General features: G+C 35.6%; 1 protein-coding gene across 6 annotated transcripts in view; it reads left to right on the top strand.

Annotated features, from left to right (window-relative positions):
• Positions 1-21,540, top strand: part of ANKRD28 (ankyrin repeat domain 28) — a 188,130-nt gene that overhangs the window by 34,213 nt on the left and 132,377 nt on the right. For 2 of the 6 annotated variants that reach the window (XM_038002901.2, XM_008009217.3), the window contains one exon: positions 10,988-11,057. The exons of the other annotated variants lie outside the window; for them this stretch is intronic. In XM_038002901.2, the coding sequence (XP_037858829.1) occupies positions 11,040-11,057 (18 nt within the window). In that variant the 5' untranslated portion in view covers positions 10,988-11,039. Of the gene's footprint in view, positions 1-10,987; positions 11,058-21,540 lie in introns of those variants that run through there. 6 annotated transcript variants of the gene reach the window in all.

Genomic DNA, 21,540 nt, shown 5'->3' with positions numbered 1-21,540 from the left:
CTTGAAAGTTAGCTTTTATCATCTAGGTTGTTTTCACTTATACTGTATTTACATATCCATAAACAGTATAATATTACTGTTACATTTATTTTTTCTAAGATTTTAAATTAACAGTATGCTTTATGTATCTTTTTATCGCTGCTTTTAAAATTTATCCATGATGATACGTTTGTTGTTGTTATTTTATCACTGCTTTTAAAATTTATCCATGATGATACATTTGTTGTAATTGCTATATATCTGTATCTCTGGGGATACCCCAAAAGCCCTGATTTGACCACTACACAATCTGTGCGTGTAACAAAATTGCACTTGCACCTGATAAATCTATACAAATAAAAATAATAGTTGCTGTATATCTGACACAAATAAACTGCTGTTTATCTATTAACATTCTGTAGTTAAGTATCTTCTAGTTTTAGCTATTAAAAATAATGTTGTAGAAATTCTAGTACAATGTGTGTCTTTTTTTGTACAGTTTCTCTGAGATTGATATGTAGGGGTAGAATTGCTGGGTCATAGGATATAGGCATGTTCACCTTTATTATGTAATTATTTTCTTCAAAGGGGCTGTACTGATTATATTGCCACAAGCAATTGAGTAAGAGTCATTCTTCACTCTCAAACTTGCCGATAATTATTTTAGTTTGACTTTAATTTTGGCATTCTGATGTATATGAGTGATACTTTGTTTTAATTTGCATTTCCCAGATTTCTAAAGAAATTAAGTATATTTCTATGTATTTTTGACAAGTTAAATGTTTTTTGTGAATTGCTTATTTTTTCTTTGTACTGATAAGTATATGTCTATTTAATCTATCTGTATGTAGGCTATGAATCTTTTATTGGTTTTGTTATACCTCTCAATCTGTGGCTAGTCTTTACTTTGTTTTAGGGGTCACTCATTTAGAACTTTTAAATTTTTAGTCATTCTTATCAATCTTTTTTGGGTTTTTCACCCTTTTTAGTGTTGTGTAAGAAACAAGGTCTTAAAAAATATTCTGTTCGAAAAATTTGCAATTTTTTTTCCATTTACTTTTCTGAATGACCTAGAATTTTATTCTTGTATATGATGTGTAGTTCAACCTTTCCCACCCCCACCCCCCCAGATTGGCTCTTTACCCTTTGGTCTTCCATATAAATTTTTTAAATATTTTGAAGTGCGATGAAAACTACTGAGCATAACTGATATTCCATTGAGATTATGGATTTAATTAGAAAAATTAGCATTGTACAGTATTGAGTCCAGAAAAGGCAGATGTTTCTTAATGCAACAGCTGCTTCCAACCTCATGCCTATTATCTTCTCATGTAAACCAGTTGCCATCAGACAGAAACTGCTTTTCTTTCTCTTCATTTAATCTTACATGTGTACCCCTCGTTGGCAGACACTATCCTTAAATCAGTCAATAAAAAGAGATTCTGGGAAATGTAGTTTAAGGTTTCTGCCCTGTGATGCAGAGAGTATTGGTAATGCAAATTTTACAACAGATAAACCAAGCATATCAAATCTGTTCTTGATTTTTCTCCTCCTTTTAACAGACAAGTTGGGTTATTTGATTGTTTTGTACTACTCCTCACCTCCGATATATCTTGGAGATCTTTTTCAGCGGGATGTGCATTGAAAATTTTGCTAGTGATTGCCAGTTGCAGAGAGGCTGTATCGGTGTATATTTCTACTAGTCTGTCCTCCTGTATCCTGGTCAACTTTGCATCCTGCCCTCTTTATTAGGAATGCCTTTTACCATTGAGTTTAAAGCAACTCCTTTTTCTGTAAGAGTAAGTCTTTTGACATAGTGATACCTGATAGCAAGTGTGCACATGCACACACTCAGCACACCAATAATGTGTTTTATTATTTGTAAATATTTTCCTTGTGTTCATTTTTAGGCCTGGGCCTTCTGAGTCATCAAACTATCAGAGCTAATTTTTTTCCTAAGTTTTATTCTTTCTGATGCTAAATAGAATTGCTTTCTTAATTTCTTCCTTTTGGATTGTTCATTGCTAGTATATAGAAGAGCAACAGATTTTGTGGCTTTATCTTATATTCTGCAACTTTGCTGAATTTGTACATTAACTCTGATAGGTTTTTTTTTTTTTTTAAAATTCTTGACCGAGCATAGTAACTCACACCTATAATCCCAGCACTTTGGGAGGCCGCGGTGGGCAAATCGCTTAAGCTCAGGAGTTCAAGACCAGCCTGGGCAACATAGTGAATCCCTGTCACTACCAAAAATACAAAAAACTAGCTGACTGTGGTGGCACATGCCTATGGTCCTAGCTACTCAGGAGGCTGAAGTAGGAGGATCGCTTGAGCCCAAGAGGCGGAGGGTTGCAGTGAGCTGAGATAGCGCCACTGCATTCCAGCCTGTGTGACGGAGTTAGACCCCATCTCAAAGAAAACAAAACAAAACATTCTTTAGGATTTTCTATGTATAACATCATATCTGCAAATAGAGATGATATTTTGGTTTGTTTTACGACTTTCCAATTTGAATGGCTTTTATTTCTTACCTAGTTGATCTGGTTAGAACTTGTAGAACAGTGTTGAATAAAAGTGGTGAAAGTGGCATCTTTATCTCGCTCGTGATCTTAGGAAGAAAGCATTGAGTTTCTCACGCTTATCTATGATATTAGTTGTGGATTTTTAAATAAATGTTCTTTATCATGGTAAAGAAGTTCCCTTCTGTGATGTTGAGTGTTTTTATCATGAAAACATACTGGATTTTGTAAATGCTTTTTCTCTACATCAGTTGAGATTATCATGTGTTTATTCCTTTCATTTTATTAATGTGTATATTAAATATTTTAAAGTGTACAACCACCCTTGCATTCCTGGTATAAGTCCCACTTGGGCATGGTCTATAATTCTTTCAATATGCTGCTGAATTTGGTTTGCTAGTATTTTGTTGAAAATTTTTATGTAATCATAAGGGATGTTAGTCTATTGTTTGTTTCCTCATGATGTCTTTTTCTAGTTTTGTATGAAGTATCTAGTTTTGGTCCCAAGAAATGTGGATATTCAGTTGTCCTAGCACTATTGGTTGAAGAGTATTCAAGTGCTCCCTCTTTTTTTATTTTGAGAAGATTTTATGTCACTTCTTTAAATTTTTGGTAGACTTCATCAGCAAAGCCATGTAATTCTAGGCATTTCTTTGTTGGGAGGTTTTAATTCTTGATTCAGTCTCTTTATTTGTTATAGCAGCGGTCCCCAACTGCCAGGCCACATATGGTCCGCCGCCCATTAGGAACCGGCTGCACAGCAAGAGGTGAGCGACCTTCAGGCGAGCATTACTGCCTGAGCTCTGCCTCCTGTCAGATCAGTGGCAGCATTAGATTCTCATAGGAACCCTATTGTAAACTGTGCATGCAAGAGATCTAGGTTGTGCACTCCTTATGAGATTCTAATGCCTGATGATTTGAGGTGGAACGGTTTCAGCCCAAACCCCTACCCCATGGAAAAATTGTCTTTCACAACACCAGGCCCTGGTGCAAAACAAGGTGGGGGACCACTGTGTTAGAGGACTGTTCAGTTTTCTATTTCTTGGGTCAGTTTTGATAGTTTGTATGTTTCTAGGAATTTGTCCATTTTGTATAAATAGGCTAATTTGTTGGCTTACAATTATAACCTTAACAGTAGTAACCTTTTATAAGGTCAGTAGTAATGTGCCTACTTTTGTTTTTGATTTTAGTAATGTGGGTCTTCTTTTTGTCGGTCTAGCTAAAAAGACTTATCAGTTTTGTTGATCTTTTCAAAGAACTAGCTATTTTCTATTTTAATTATTTTATTATTTAGCTCCAGAATTTCTGTTTATTTCCTTTCTGTGATTTCCATTTTTTAACATCAATATTCTCTACATCAATATTCATTGGTGAGATGGCATTCTGGTTCCCTTTAGTTCTTTGTCCAGGGTTTTTTTTTTTTTTTTTTTCTGTGAGCATATTTAAGGCAGTTGATTTAAAGTCTTTGTCTAGTAAATCCAGTGTCTGGCCTTCCTTTGGGACAATTTCTATTAATTTCTTTTTCTCTTGTGACTAGGATATAGTTTGATCTTTATTTGCATGCCTCAAATGTTTTTGTTGGAAATTGGATATTTTGAGTATTGTAGCTGGAGATCCAATTTTTCCCCCTCCCTGGGGATTGTTATTGCTGCTTGTTCTCGTGGTTGTTTAATGAGTCTTTTAAAACTATTTTTGTAAAGTCTGTGTTCTTCATTGTGTATGTCCACTGAATTCTCTGTTCATTCTCTTGGCGATAGGCTCTGATTTGGCAGAGGTTTTCCTAAATGCCTCCATCTCCCCCCAACAACTCCCCTAAAAAGCCCAAACAAAAACAGACTCTCCTAGATTTTAGAAATTGCTTCTGTGTTGGGGTACATAATGCTCAGCCAAGCTGCTTATAGTTCTGTCCTAGTCTTCACTTCTTGCTTGTGCAGAACTGAAAGATCAGCCAGAGGTGAAAGTTTAGGGTTTTCATGAGTCTTCTCTGAACATATGGCCAGTCCTGGACATGCATGTGGCCTCTAGGTTTCCTAGTGTATACGGGAGGTTTTAAAGCCTTTATTTTCGTATGTATCTGCTTCTCCAGCTTCTTCCTTCCTGGGTTTTTAGATGTTTATTGTTTGCCCCAGTTGTTACCTCTTACACACAGATGAGAGAGAGAGAAATGCTTTTGACAGACACCACTGGGAAAGTTGCTTCAGTACTGGGAATCTCCAAGACTGGTGGAAAAAAGACAAGCCCTTGACCCAGTCCTTCAGGGAGCCACTACATAGTTCAAAACATATAACCACAATTTTTTGAGAATAAGGTCCATATTAATTTATCTGGTACCCACATCAGGAACCAAATGTGGGCTGGTATCATGGATGCTGCCATGTAGGGGGAATTGGGAGTGGTATGCAGTAAATTAAAATTCCACAGCATTTTCCTGTGAAAATCTAGCAGCATCTTTCTTCATTATGTGTTCCTCTGGTTGTTAAAAGGTTTTAATTGAATTCTAGAATTATGAAAATGTTGTTTCTGGCTGTTTTGCCACCTGTTCATTGCTTTGTGAAGGGATGGAGTTTTGGAGTTCTTATTCTGCTATATGTTGTGATGTTATTTCTACTTTTTTGAGTGAGCTGATTTTAAGTAGATATAACGTTCATTATCTTGAGCCATTAAAAAGCCTAATTTGTTTAATATATTGTGTTTAAAAGTAAGGATTGTACATATTTACATTTTCTAAAAGATGAAGTCTTCAGATACTTGAGTATTCCTGTTAACAGAGAGAAAAATACCATTTGTCTGTTGCTAACTAGTCATTTTATTCAAGTTGTTTCTGCCAGATTTTAAGGAACGTACTACTAAGTTCCTTTTGCTTTTTGTAGTAAGCTCACCATTCTAAGAAATCATTAATTTGGATCAGTCTTTCTCAAATGGGGACTATTATTGTTCTCCAGGGGACATTTGGCAATATCTGGAAATATTTCTGGTCATCACAATTTAGGGGGACGGGTTATGCTACTGGCATCTAGTGGGTAGAGATCAGAGATGCCGCTAAACATCCTGCAATGGATAGGAGTAGACCCCATGACAGAGAATTATATGTCCTAAAATGTTGGTAGTGCCAACATTGAGAAACCCTGATGTGGATTTACCAGATCTGGATTTCCTTAAATTGGTTGATACTATGTATTGCTATAAAGTTTAGTGACTAAATTTGGACCTAACCACTTTAACTTTTTCAGAATGAAGTGTCAAAAAAGGAAAACAGTATCATTTGTGAATAGAATAATAGGGAGATGTCAATCTAAAACTGCGTTATTTTCTTTTTTTGTGATAGCATGATATAATTGAATTTCTTTAATTTTAATAATTGTTAAATTTTGTCATGCAGAAAAGACATTAATGAGCCCCTGTGAATTAAGACCAATTACCAGCATTTTACCATTCCTCAATGTCTTTAGAGTATTTTGAAGCAAAATTAATTTGCATTTCATTTTGTGTGTGTGTCAGATGTCTTGAAGGTTAGTTTGTTAGAATAGATCTAAACAGGATTTGAACATTGCATATGATTAGTTTCCTAAGTCTCTTTCTATACTAGGTTCCCCTTCTCTTTTAAAAAATGAATGTATTTATTGAAGAACCTGTGTCATTTGTTCTGTAGGATTTCCCACATTCTAGTTTAGCTGATTGTATCTTCACAGTGTCATTTAACATATTCCTCTCTTTTCTTGGTGAATCAGTAGCTTTAAAGATTTGTTTAGATTCCACTGTTGTTTGTTTTTAAGACTGTCAGGTGTAATAAAGCAATTGTCAATATGCATATAGCCACCTGTCACTTTATTCTGTATGTCATGTCTATTATAGGTTGATATATATGCATATATACACACATACATACATGTAGATAAACATACGTACATTACTGTATAAGTGGGCACATAACAAGTTGCTCTATTCCTAGTGATAATACCAGTCTGTGCAAATGTTGTCAACTTGATTCATCATATTTCCTACCAACCTTTTACCTAATGTTTTCATTGGGGTTTGGCAAAAATTATTTTTCTTAAATTATTTCGTCTGTAGTATCATGTGACCAAATTAATATTCTGTGTACAATCATTATATCTTGGTCATTTGCTTTTGCCTTTGAGGGAAGGGAATATTTTATTAACTCAGCTTGGCCAGTACAGTGCATTGCATGTGATAACCATGCCCTGTCATTGGTTCTAAACCTTAGCTCTGAATTAGAATCACTTCTTTAAAATTCTAAATTCCCAGGCTCCACCCCTAATGGTTTCTGACTGGTTTAACAGCCTTTGTGCTGGAAGAAAACAGACTGGCAGAGTAAAATGTATCTGTTTCATACATTTTAGTAATTTATTGAGGAAAGCATTGTTTTTTGTAATTCTTAGTATTTAGTACATTGGTATGCATCTGATTCATCTGTGTCACTTGTAACAGGCAATTGTAGTTCATGATTTACAAGGAATACAAACTGTATAATGTAAAAATCGTCTCTTCCATCTCTATTCACATCAATCTCAAGTCATCTGGTTTCCTGTACTGTAGCCAACCAATATTATTTTGTTTATACCTAGAGATTTTATGACTATATAAGCAAATGTCAGTTATCCTCATTTTCCAAATGAATTATCCAGTTGTTTCAGGATGATTTGTTGGAAAGGTAATACTTTACTGTGTTGAACTGCCTTTGTACCTTTGTCAGAAATCAGTTGACTATATGTGTGTAGATGTATTTATGGAATCTTCTGTTCCATTCCATTGAATCTATGTGTTTATTCTTACTCCAATATCACTATCCTTGCTTTCTTTTTTTTTTTTTTTTTTTTTTTTTTTTTGAGACGGGATCTTGCTCAGTTGCCCAGGCTAGTGTACGGTGACATGTTCTCAGTTCACTACAGCTCTAACCTCCCAGGCTCAAGCAATCCTCCCACCTCAGCCTTCCAAGTAGCTGGGACTACAGGTGGGCACCATCATGCCTGCTTAATTTTTAATTTTTTTGTAGAGACAGGATCTTGCCATGTTGCCTAGGCTGATCTTGAACTCTTGGGCTCAAGCAGTCCTCCCACCTTGTCCTCCTAAAGCGCTGGGATTATAGGCGTGGGCCAATGTGCCTGGCCTTACTGTATAAATCTCAGTACAGTGATCACTGAGCAAAGGAGTCTTATTTAATTTTATATTCTAGGTTGCACTCCAATTTTCCTCATAGAATTCATCACTGGTATATCTTGTGATTCCTAATGCACTGTATGTATGTATGTCTGTTTCCCTCTCTCACAGATACACACAGCAGACTTTTAGGAGAGCACTTATTGCACTTCTTTGTAGTTTACTTTTTATTTCTCTTTCTCCCTTATTAGAAGGTGAGTCCTTAGAGCAATAAGAAGTGGTACCTACCGATAGCTCTGCGAACTTAATGTTGTGAGCAATTGATACTAGGTTGGACCATATGAAATTGCTAATGTTGGTTTATAACCTATGAAATTTTGTATCTAGTTGGGACAAAAACAAAAAAGGAAAAAAAGAAAACCCATAGTACTTCTGCTGACAAGATAAAATCATCAGTATGTGAAATGTTTGTGCATGAGAAATTGTTCATCACTGTTATATATTAAGGAAAACCATAGAGGTGGACATACTGATGAAATGAGTGAGACACAGCCCCTACCTTAAAGGATGCTCACTCTGTGGAAGACTGGGCCTTTACAATATTCAGATGTGTGCTTTTGTTTTGGTTTTGTTTGGTTTTAGTTTTGTTTTCTTATAGAGACAGAGTTTTGCTCTGTTGTCCAGGCTGGTCTCGAACTCCTGAGCTCAAGTGATCCTCTCACTTCGGCCTCCCAGAGTGCTAGGATTACAGGCAAGAGCCACTGTGCCCACTTCCCTCCTCTTTCTTAATAGAGAGAAGGGTTTTCAGATGTGTTTTAACTCTATGATTAAACTGTGCACAATCTATGCACATATTTACTCTCAGTTTGGATCTACTCTTCATCGTAGCTTCTTATCTCTCAGTGTCTTGGATTATAAGACAACTTTGGCAATAACTTCTATAAACAAATTGAGAAGATTGACATACTTTGATAATTTTGTATGAAAAGATGCTCTTATACATTTTTCAGTTGTTTCATGTAACTTAAACATTTGTTACTTAGCATCTAGTGGGTTAGTGTAGTAAATAAAGGGCATCAAACATTTTTCCCTTTGAAATAACTTTATTTCTATAGAACAGAACGACTTTAAAGCAGTCATAGTCGTAGCAGGAAAAACTTTCTTACTTGAATTTTTCTGTGTAGTGTTTTTTTAATTGTAAATTATAGGTGAAGAGACACTGTAGTATTTTTTATCCTTAGGCTGTTAACTTAAGCTGATCTTAATGATCCCATATTACAAATCAGGGAAAAGGAAATACATGAGAGATTTTGTGTAAGTTTCATGAAACCAGAAACTATTCTTGTGTTTACTGCTGTATTCCTTGCATTTAGCATATAAGTAGTCATTAACAAACAATTATTGAGTAAATATTTGTGGAGGTAGGAGGCTAGGCTAGGTGGATTTGGTTAAAGTAAGAAAATTTATTTTTTTATAAGATACGTAAATTTTAGTTAATACAATGAAAATCATTGCAATTACATGTTGCCTTATAAGCATCAAGAGCCATATAGTTTTTGAGGCAGTTTTGCTAAATGCTATAGTAACAGAAGGCTATTTTCAATCAGTCAGAAATACACTCTTGATATTGTTTTGAGCTTGACTATTAATATAACAAGATTAAAACATAATTATGAAAACCTGTAAAACCTCCTCTTTTTGAAATCTTTGTTTAAAATACATGACTCAGGGAAGACATTAACTTTATAAATGAACGTACTCAAGACATTAATTTTCTTTAATATTTACTGCCACCATATGGCAAACTAATTCTATTACCTTATCTGTTACATACTGTAGAACCTAAAATAATGTACCTTTAATATTTTCTGATGAGGTTGATTTGTTCTTAAGTAATTTTGACAAGAGAAGAAATAACAGATTTTTATGTTTAGAATTATAGCTAACCTTCCTCCAACTATCCAAGGATAGTTTATGTCTTCTAACATTTTAGAAGGTGTTAATTACTACAACTGTAATTACTATAGCAAAGATGATTCTTTGTCATAGCATTGATGACGATTCTTTCAGAACAATAAGAAATGTGTGGGTGGGTGCAGTGGCTCAGCACTTTGGGAGGCCAAGGCAGGAGGATCGCTTGAGCCGAGGAGTTTGGAACCAGCGTGGGCAACATAATGAGACCCCATCTCTACAAAAAAAATTTAAAAATGAACTGGGCAAGGTGATGCACGCCTGTGGTCACAGCTACTCAGGAGGCTGAGGTGGGAGGATCACTTGAACCCAGGAGATTGAAACTACATTTTGCACCACTGCACTCCAGCCTGGGTGACAGGGCAAGATTTTGTCTCAAAAGAAAAGAAAAGAAAACAAAAGAAATGTGGTTGGCCCCACACTTTTATGTAGGGAATGTAATTCTGACATTTCTTCTTTCTAGGTCATTGCACATGAGAATTATGGCTCCATAATTTTTTAAGCCTAATTTTATTTATGTAAAGACAAGCCATTTCACTAAAATTAACTTGTGGAATTTTATTTTTTATCTTGGGAAAAGTATTATATAAGAATATGTAATATTCTGAGAAAAATCATTATGTAAGAATTTAAAAATAGAAGCAACCCAAATATTTACTCTTAGGAAATTAAATATAGTATTTTTGAATGGAATGTCATATTCACGGTGTTGCAGAATATTTAAGGTCCACATTGGTAAGTGAGGAGTGATGGAGAGAAGCCAGTTACTAAATAATATGTATATATTATTCTAACCTTTAAAAAACTATATATATATATACTTTTTATATATAATATATATAATTACCAGTTTTCTTTGAGAGATATTACAGTGGATTTCTTAAATTTATGTATTACTAAAATGAGTATGTTTTACATATTCAGAAAGTGTATAGATTGAATACTTTAAACTTTTCATAGGCAGTTTCTTAAATCAAGACATCCCCATGGGTACATAATAACTGATTAGTAAGTAACTGAAAATATTATTAGTGAATATATTTGAAAAGTTTGTGTGTGTGTGTGTGTGTGTGTGTGTGTGTGTGTTTAAGACTTATGAGGATGACTTGTTGCTGCTAGCAATTCTAAGAATCAAACACCACTTTTTAAGTCTCTTCTGGGAAGCCAATTCTGTTTAATATATAAAGAAAGCCTTTAAAAAATGTTTTGTTACACAGATTAGTATTTTTTTCTTGATAGAAGGATAAAAGTAAATTCTGAATTAATAAAATCTAAAGTAAGTTTTTGAATATTATGCAATAATTCAATGTTTTGTTAAGGTACTACTTATTTATAACATAGCCCTTAATTTCTAGGATCAGCATATTCTTTCTTTTGATATCTGTTTTCTGCTACAGGCCTGTGATTGGAATTGAAACAGTACAACTGCCTCCACCAGAGGAAAATAGTATGGGAATTCCTATTATGGTAGGTTATTTTCTAGTAGTCTCTTGCAGTAATATAGGCAGCTCTTGTAATTTTTTAGTTTGTTGCTGTTTAAGCCTCCTTGTAACTTAGCGTTCATACATAACTGTATATGAGTAAAGTCCGTTGTTGTAGAAACATTTAAAGTGGTGGGCCCTGTGTTAGTGGAAGACTTAGTATAGCAGTTTTATAATTCAAATGAATTTTCAGTGGAGGGGGCTTATAAATCTAAGATCTCTGTCATGCAAAAGAAAATATTAAACAGCTGAAAATAATGGTATTGCAACTAGTTTTATTTTGTCCTGAAATAATAATAAATTACTAAAATTCAATTTAGTAATATATTACTAAATATTAATAAATGTATTAGTAAATACAATTTATTACTAAAATTCAAACCAAAGGTTTGAAACCTTTAGTAATTTATTACTGAATTACCTTTGGTTTAGATGTATGCATCCTTTTGCTCATAGCTCATTCTGTTACATGTTAAATGATTGTGGTGCACACTTTAAACATTAACAGCCATTCAGTAATCACTGGGGAACCTCAATTATTTGAGTGACTCCTATGTTTTCATGAAAGTAGTTTTTAAAAAATCTCATAACCTCCAGGTGTGTTGGACTGCAGGCACTAGTGAAGATAGGATAAGCTTGTTTGGTATCATTGGTGGTATTTGTTAGGCTTCTTATTTCAGATTCAAACATATTGAAATATTTTTTAGAGTATAAAAGGAGAAAATTATGGCCCAGTAATTGATTTTTTTGCCATTACCAAGGTGCAACATGCTGCACTTTTTGTTAAATATCTTATGATCCCAAGCAGTAATACCATTTGATATCAAGTAGACTTGATGTAAAGTTGTTTCGGAACAAAGACTCACCCTTACTGGGTTTCTGTAATAATTTGTTTTTAGTTTTATTAAAGTTTTGGGGTGTTGTTTTTTGTTTTTTCCTTTGCAACGAGGTCTCACTGTTGCCCAGACTGGAGTGCAGTGGCGTGTGATAAGGGCTGACTGCAGGCTCAACCTGCCGGGCTCAAGGGATCCTCTCACCTCAGCCTCTTGAGTAGCTGGGACTACAGGTGCATGCCACCATGCCTGATTAATTTTTGTAGTTTTAGTAGAGGTGGGGTTTCAGCATGTTGCCCAGACTGGTCTTGAACCCCTGGGCTCAAAAGTGAACTGCTCATCTCAGCCTCCCAAAATTATATTAAACTTTGTAATTAAAAAAAAAAAAAAAGGTGATTAAAAAGCTGTTATGTTGGAAACTGAAGATTTTATTCATCTGTTTTCTGATAGGATAGGAGTAGATTTATTGGGAACACACTGTTTACCTGATTTTTTTTCCTTCAAATTGGAGGTAAATATGGTCACGTTCAAGATTCATGTTCCCTTTAGAAATTCTGAATTCTTTATGAAATATCTGATTGTGAATCTTTACCTGGCCCTTTTCAGGAAGGTCTAGATTACCTACCAGTGATCACCTTTTAAAAAAGTACATAGAATGACTTATTTGTTGTTCTGTGGAATGGTTGTTGGTAGCTAGAGTTCCACTGGAAATTCACCCCCTCACACACTTTTATAAACCATTTTCTAGCCTGTGACTTAATAAAGGCTTTGGATGAATTTTAACAATGCCCCTCTCCTAATTCTGTTCCCAGCCAAGCATTTGGATAATTGGTAGGCAAGACAGAAAAACAACAACAAAATGCCAACTTAATATAGTAAGGTTTGATTAAGAAAATGGCAACAAATAGGAGATACCCTCAATATTATATAGCCAGTTTACCTTTTCTTTCCTGGAATGTGTGTGGGAGAAAAGGCAGAGTCACAAATCATTTAGCTAATATGGCTTTTAATAACTGTATAAATTGTAATTATCATCTTTTACCACTGGATGGTGCTTTTGCATTGGTTACTGCAAACCCTTTCTAACTCTACATAAGGGCACCATTTGAAAATTCATTTAAAAAACAATGAAATTAAGATAGTGGTATAGTTTCCCATATCAGCCTCCTGAGTAGCTGGGACTATAGGTGTACACCACTGTGCCCAGCTCTATGATGCCATCTTTGCTTATCACCTTAGAAACATTTTATTGTTGTTTTGTTTTTGTTTTTGTTTTTGTTTTGCCAGAGTCTCACTTTGTTGCCCAGGCTGTAGTGCAGTGGCACAATCTCAGCTCACTGCAACCTCAGCCTCCTGGGTTCAAGCGATTCTCCCACCTCAGCCTTCTGAGCAGCTGGGACTGTAGGTGCTCACAACCACGCCTGGCTAATTTTTCTATTTTTAGTAAAGATGGGGTTTTGCTGTGTTGGCCAGACTGGTCTTGAACTCCTGACCTGAAGTTATCCACCCACCTCGACCTCCCAAAGTGCTGGGATTACAGGCATGAGCCACTGTACCTGGCTTAGAAACATTTTAAATGTATTAATTTTTTAGGTGGTACTATCATTTACATGGCATCTATAGAAAACCACAGTTTCTTAATTTATAAGGTTGAAATAGAGGTTTTAAAAAAATTGTCCCTGGCCAGGCGCAGTGGCTCATGCCTGTAATCCCAGCACTTTGGTAGGCTGAGGTGGGCAGATCATGAGGTCAAGAGATCAAGACCATCCTGGCCAACATGGTGAAACCCTGTCTTTACCAAAAATACAGAAATTAGCTGGGCGTGGTGGCGTGCGCCTATAGTCTCAGCTACTTGGGAGGCTGAGGCAGGAGAGTTGCTTGAACCCAGGAGGCGAAGGTGGCAGTGAGCTGAGATTGTGCCACTGCACTCCAACCTGGGTAACAGAGCAAGACTATCTCAAAATACAGAAAAATTGTCCCTGGTAATTATTTTGTTTTTTCTCCTATCTAGTTAGCTGTTCAAACTCCTTTCACTGAAGCCCTTTTATTTCACAAATACTATTTTCAAATTCTACTTTTTAAGCTACCAAATGACTTTTTGTTAGGGACCCTACTTAAATGAGTTGAGTACTTAAGTCTATAGAGTTTATTTGTGATTGTAACAGATTATGGAAGTCTTAATTCAGGGAAATAATCTCATCTAATAAAGCATTCTCTTATTCTTTTAAAGATCAAAATAAAACAGACTCTGAATAACAGTGTCCCTTAACAACTTACTCTGAGACCTTGTTTCTCCAGTCTGGTGTGCTATTATTTCCTTTTCTGTTCTTTGTAGGGCTATTTAGGTAAAAATAAAGTCATAAAAACAAGCATCTTAAACTACCCTTTTCTGTAGTCTGCTCATTTGCTATTTTATAGCTTTCGAGTTATGAATTTAGAGGGGATTGTAGCTCAGCAAGTTTAAAGTCACTCAGTAGGTTTGGTTTGCCTTTGAGGCTCAGGCTCACGGGAGTTATGGGGTAAATGACTTTGGCTGTGCAGGTTTGCTTCTTGGCGGTGAGTCTTCACATAGGCAGTGTTCAAGTTTTAATCTTAACTCTTAGAATGTGAACTTTGTCATGTGACCGCTCTAGGCCTTATTTTTCTTACCTATAAAGTGATTTTCTTTAGTAAATAAGGATCATGACTAAGGACAATGTTACTTAGGGAAAAAAAAAAAAATGGAGAGAACAAGTTACTCATAATCCTGCCACTGACCTAACTCATCTAGTGTTGATGCTAAAAATGAAAAAAAAAAAAACCTCTTCAATTTAACATAATTAAAATTATTTTGTATATACTGCAGTGTTGTATTCCATATAACATTTTTTAGTATATCCCATGTTTTAGTAATTCTTTAAAGATTTTATTTTTAAATATTAGTTTCACTGTGTGATATATATATTTTAAATCATTTTATTGTTCAACATTTAAATTTTCAATCTTTTGTTGCAAATAATGCTTCACTGAAATCTTGATATGTAAATTTTTATAGGCCTCATATTATTTTCTTATGTCTCAATTCCTGCAAGCAGAAATGCTAGCTTAAAGTTTGAAAGACTTATCGATGATATTGATAGCTGTTGGCAGGTTTTTCTTTTCTCCCAGAGAAGTTGTCCCAGTTTACTGTTTAACCATCCTACATGGCCTCTGGTTTAAACTAATTGTGATAGCCTACTAACTGTTTTCTCTGCCTTTAGTATCACCTTATTTTTAGATAATCCTGACACTGTATCCACAGTGAGTTCTTTAAGATACAAGTCTTATTTTATAACTTTTTGGCTTGAAATTCTATAGGTTAAAGTGTATTTACTTTGTGTCATTCAACACCCTTCATGATCTTGCTGCTGTCTAATTTTCCACCTTATTTTATGCAAACCTACTATACATTTTGTGGATGAGGAGGTGGGAGGGGGATGTGCTAGGCAGAGGAAGCATCATATGCAAGGGCATAGCTGCATAAAGTGGCATGCTATATTTGAATTGCAACAGGCACATTGGTATATGTGAAAGTTAAAGGCAGGGTGGTAGAAGTCTTTAGTATAGCATACTCAAACAAAATTTAGTTGACTAAATAAAAGTAGACAACATTTTATCTATGATTTAGAAAAGTAACTGGCGGTATAGAGAATTGTTAATCAGGACTTTTGGTTACAAATGACAGAAATCCAACTCAAATTGGCTTAAATGCAAAAGTATTTCTACTGGCCAGGCAAGCAGAGCTAGATCCAGGACTTGGTGACAGTGGGTTTCCCATCCTCCCCCATTCTTTCATTCCTCCTATGAGCAGTTTTTGCTTACTGGGATTGTGTCCTCATAATCCCAAAAGAAAGGAGAGTATTTTTCCCTGATAGCCTTGGCAGGAAAGTGAAGTCCTAAGGAAGACATTGTCTAGTTTCAGTCATGTGCTCTTTCCTGGACTAGACATGTTGGTAGGGGTGAGTAGTACTCTGGTCAGGCTTGGGTTTCTTGTATGTCTGAGGACCAGAGGCTCTCCTTAAAGGAAAGGATTTGTGTGAAGTACCTGTGTCTGCTACAAGGATGTATAGAACTAGAAGGAGAGTCAACATTTGAGAGACTAGTTAGGAGGTAGTTATGATAGCTTAGGTGAGGACTGAAGTGAGTTTGAATTAGGTCACTGTGAAGAAAGAGTTTAGGAAGACTTTATGTAAAACGCATAGAACTTGGTGACTGACTAAAAGTGGGAGATGAAGTAAGGGAAGGCTACTGTGTGGGTTGGGCTACTTTGTACATGGTGATGCCGTTACTATTAATCAACGTGGGAATTTAGAAAAAGAACACTTTGGGGAAGTGGACTACAGATGATAAGTAGAATTTTGACATGAGAGTGTCCAAAAAGAGATTAAAAGGAGCTGAGGGAAAAACAACAACAACAAAAAAAACAGTATTTTAAACTATGGGTAGAAGAAAAACCAAGTGAAAGGGACCAGAAAAGCTGGAAATATTATGGAAGCAACAAGAAGAGAGGTTATTAAAGGTCATTGCTGCCCAGTATTGTAGAGTAGTTGAGAATAATGATGATTTTGTAATAAATTATCATTGGTGACCTTGGAGCATTTTCATTTGATTGGTGGAAAGCTAGATTGCAGTTTGTTGAAACAATTAAAAATAAACAGAAAAAGGAGTGGTAGCTTCGTAAGGAGTCAGGAAGGCCTATCTTTCTATAGGCCAAAATAAAGGAACAGAAGGTTAAACCAAAGCTATGTAAGAAAGGAATCAGAATTGAAAAAGTAAGGTCTATTAGAAGATAGAGTCTTTGAATGAACCTTTTCCTCTACAACTGCAAGGTCTTCCCATTAGACTGCAAAGTCATGAATATTTGACACCTGAAGTGTAAGAAGTACTTAATAAATGAAAGATGACTTGAATAAATGAAAGATCATAGAGGAAAAGTTGAAAATACAAATATATTTGGAGATAAAGCAGAGGGAAGTTGATAGGATTCATCTTTGTTTTCTTTTTTCCTCTCTGAGGTAGAAAGCCAGGGGATAAGGCCTCTCCAACTTAACCTTAAAGCATTGCTGTGAGGAACCAATGGGAGGATCGATGTGAAACATTCTTAAACTGGAAGGTATCAGTCAAATGGAAGGAAGTAATACTTCATTTCTGGCATCTTAATTTTGAATAGGACTTCAAATCAGTTGATATTTGGTTCTTACCAGCTCAAAAACGCTATTTGCTTCCTTAACAACTGCTAATTTAACTTCGTTTAGGTGTGTGATGTGTGGGAAGAGCTAACCTTTGGGGACAGATGGGTCTGGGTTAGAATCCAGTTTTCCCTACTGCTTAGCCTTGTGATTTCCAGTATTTAATTTCTCCAACTCAGATTTTTATCTGTGAAATTGGGATTAAAAACTAGTCTGCAAGCATGTTGTTAGAATTAAGTGAATGTACACAAAGTGCATACAACCATAGTAGCTATTCAAGTTACCTGGGATTTTCATCCCTGCCCCATGTGAGTAGCCAACCTTGTTATGCCTTCAGACTAAAAAATGCCAGATAAAAGTATTATCTTGTATTGAAACGTTTCATCTTCCTGTTGGTTATTATTCATCCATTTAGCTTTTTATCTCTAACACTGTGTAATTGTCTTCACAGTGACAGTACTTCAAATATTTTAAAGTTTTCATGTTCTCCCTGATTCCTTTTCAAACATATCTTCAGCTTTATCAACCCTTTATGACATGGTTTCTAGATTATGCATTATACTGGCTGCCCTTCTTGAATGTATTCTAGTTTCATTACTCTAGTGGTAGTCTGCCCAGTGTCTAGTGATTAGCCTTGCTTTTCATACAGACGGAAGATGAGGTTAATAGGAAACGTTTTGGAGATAAAACTGTCATTTTAAGAGGTCAAAATTAAGGTGTATTTTACTATTTCATTCTAAAGTATTCTGTTTTCTTATGTTTGACATTTTTCTTGTATGTCCATGGCGTTTATAAAATGATTTCCTTCAGTGTTTTAAGGTGAATTACTGATGTTTTTTTCCATTTAAAATATCTTTAGAGCCTGCTAAGTGTCTTCCAGTACAAGTGTGTTGTGATTAATTCATAATGGTGGGAAAATTAAACTACTGTAAGAAAACGTCAAGGTTGAATTTTTCTACGTAATACATAGCATACTGTTGGTTGTCTACTGACTGGCAATTACCCTCTTTCTTCTGGCGTGCTTACCAACCCAGTTTTGTTTGTATGTCCACGTCTATCCCACGTCACTTGGGGAAATCCTGAATATTGTAAGCTAATCAGGTTAATCCTATTTGCCTAGTAGTGATTTGTTTGGGAAGGGACATGTGATCAAAGCCTGGCCCTTTGCATTTCAGGGAAAGTCAGCTTGTGGGGCTTCTAGGAGTCTTCCTCATACCTGAAAAGGGAGACACAGAAGGATATTCCCACTTCTACTGCATGACAATATGTGTTAATAGGATCCCATGAAGTATAACAATTAACATGTGACTGTGAAGGGAGTTATCCTAAGGTTCTTGCTGAGTGTGACAGAAGGAAAAGCTGAAAGGAGCCTAAGTCATATGTGATGGCACTGGATAACTGAATCAATCACCCTAAAGCCACCTTATTTTAATTCTTGATGTTCGTGATGATAATCCCTTTGTTTAAGCCAGTTGAGAGTAATATGTTATTTTATAAATTATTTTTGGTTTAGGATAGCCCTAATATTAACAAATGTATTTAATATTCTATTACATAGAACATAGACACTGGTGGAAGGCCCATTAAGATGTCATGATGAGGCTGGGTGCGGTGGCTCACGCCTGTGGTCCCGGTACTTTGGGAGGCTGAAGTGGGTGGATCACGAGATCAGGAGATCGAGACCATCCTGGCTAACACAGTGAAACCCCATCTCTACTAAAAATACAAAAAATTGGCTGGGCGTGGTGGCGGGCGCCTGTAGTCCCAGCTAATCGGGAGGCTGAGGGAGGAGAATGGCATAGCCCGGAGGGAGGAGCTTGCAGTGAGCCAAGATTGCACCACCGCACTCCAGCCTGGGCGACAAAGTGAGACTCTGTCTCAAAAAAAAAAAAAAGGATGTCATGATGAGCTGGACGTGGTGGATCATGCCTGTAATCCTAACACTGTGGGAGTCTGAGGTGGACGGATCACCTGAGGTCAGCAGTTCAAGAGCAGTCTGGCCAAAATGGTGAAACCATGTCTTGACTAAAAATACAAAAATTAGCTGGGTGTGGTGGTGTGCACCTGTAATCCCAGCTAATCGGGAGTCTGAGGCAGGAGAATCACTTGAACCTGGGAGGTGGAGGTTGCAGTGAGCCAAGATCGTGCCACTGCACTCCAGCCTGGGTGAGAGTGTGAGGCTCTGTCTCAAAAAAAAAAAAAAAAAAAAAAAGATGTGATGATGGCAGTAGTGGTGGTATTGTCGTGAGCATAGCTGCCTTCTAAGAGGTGATGATGAGCGTCTAATTTTAAGATCAACTATATTGGGTTGAAAGTTTTATAAGTAGTCTTACAAAACTGAATGTTCTAAATATAAAACACAGACACACACACAAAAATTCTACGATAGAATAACTGATAGCAGATTTAACAACCTAGTTAGGAATGGGCTAATTATCTTCTTCCCATTTAAGAAGTTCAGAATTGTCTACAGCTAAAGGAATTGACATTGTTTTACTCTGAATTAACATTGTTACAAGCGTGGCTTTTTAAAAGTTTATCAAAAGCACGAAAATTTATGTATAAAAGAAACTCCACACCTGAAACACATTAGAAACATACCTTCCTTCTTTCAACAATAGAAGTTGCTATGTAATATTACAGCACTCTTTGATAAAAGGAACTAAAACTATTTGAGTCATAACTTGAATTTAAAAATAGCTATGGTCAGTATTTTTGTCTCCACTCCAGTATGGTTCAGAAAGACATGAATCATTTTTTTTTTAGTATTTCTCAAATGATAGCCACTTAGAAATGGAAGTGATGTATATAGTTGGGTTCAGTTTGTTTGTGAAATAACGAATGTACACTTCAGATACTGATCTTACTGTACTTTTGGGAATTCTTTGGACATCTCACATAGTTATTGCTTATAAAGGTAAACATTGTGTAACCATAGCAACTTATTTTTAAACTGAAAATTTTCTCCCTTCAGCTTTTAAAGTGCAGTAACTTCATACTACATTTACTCTGGTGTCACCACATTGTAAAAACCAGAATGAATTGCACATAATCTTTCCTCAGTCTTTTTTAAAGAAGGGCAAAATTCAGCCTGTTTAAAATAAAAATTTTACACTCAACTGATTTTAATATGAGGGCTAAGTTGTCTTTGATACAGCTGCTGAACAATAATTAACTTTGCAAATAATAATGTAGTTAGATTTCAGAGAATGTGTTTATCCTTGGCCTGATAGAACGTAAGTCATATGTCAGAGATACTACTCATCACATATCTTAGCTAAAAATTTTTACTAATCAGATTGACAGGGATATTTTAAAAAGTATCACAACTTTAAAAAAAGACCTCTAAAATGATGAGTCCTTTTCCTTAATTTCTGACTGCTTCTCAAGGTAATCAAAATTATGAAGAAAATAACCTAACTTGTAAAAACATTACTTAAATGCAGTACTACATTCTTGCTAACAGAGTAGTTTTACTCCCTTTCTTCCTTAGTTTTGGCATATTAGGTGTATTCTAGAAAACTAACCTGTGTTCGTTTGGCCTGTTAAATTTTTTACTTACATTCTTTTGGAAGCAAGTAATTCTCTTAAGGCTGAAATCTAAAAATAGTCGTCTAAATATTGATTTAAACCTTAAGTTCATATGTGTAACTCTTGAATCTACACTTACTCAGAAAAGTCAGTGAAACTCTGTTTTTGTAAGTACGTGGTAAGTAAGTACATGTGTATTGGGAGGAGGAAAGAGAGCAAAATCAGCATTCTTCTAGTCCCCCATTATAGTGTTAAAATGTTACTTCTCTGCCTATCTCTAAAAACCTTCCTTTCTTTGAGACGCCTACCATTTGGCTAGGTGATCCTTCTATTTCTTGTTGCTATCATCTGTCAAATCTCATTCCCCAGTTCTACATCTGTATCATGTTTGTCTGTCATCTATGTAATTTCATTTCTTTGTAGATGACATTTTGAACATACTTAACTATTTAACAACCTCCACACCAGCAGTCATCTGTACTTGGCTGTAACCACCTCCACTTGGCTCTAACCACTGCAATGACCACATCCTACAATTTGTCTCATCTGCTGTAATTACCTTTGCTTCTGTATGTTTGTTCTTATCTGTCCTAGACACCATGAGCCAGGAGCCATTGCTTTTAACTGCTCAACACTCACTCATACTCATTTTTAACAACCAGATATTATAAATGATAGTTTAAAATCTTCAGCCATTTTCTGAAAAATGTGATAGAGTTTTTATATGGAATGTTCTAACTAACAGACCATTGATTTCTTTGAGAAAACACCCTTCCTATAAATTAAAGGAAGAGCAAAATAATGAGGTTTGTGGAGAGTTTTATTAAAATATCCCTTTTTTTTTAGAGAATGGACAGTTAGAAGGTATCTGTATATGTCAATTACAATTAATAACTTC

Source organism: Chlorocebus sabaeus, chromosome 15, assembly GCF_047675955.1.
Source record: "Chlorocebus sabaeus isolate Y175 chromosome 15, mChlSab1.0.hap1, whole genome shotgun sequence".
Classification (NCBI taxonomy): domain Eukaryota; kingdom Metazoa; phylum Chordata; class Mammalia; order Primates; family Cercopithecidae; genus Chlorocebus; species Chlorocebus sabaeus.
The sequence above is the reverse complement of the archived record's forward strand: the minus strand, read 5'-3'. Positions and strand labels throughout refer to the sequence as shown.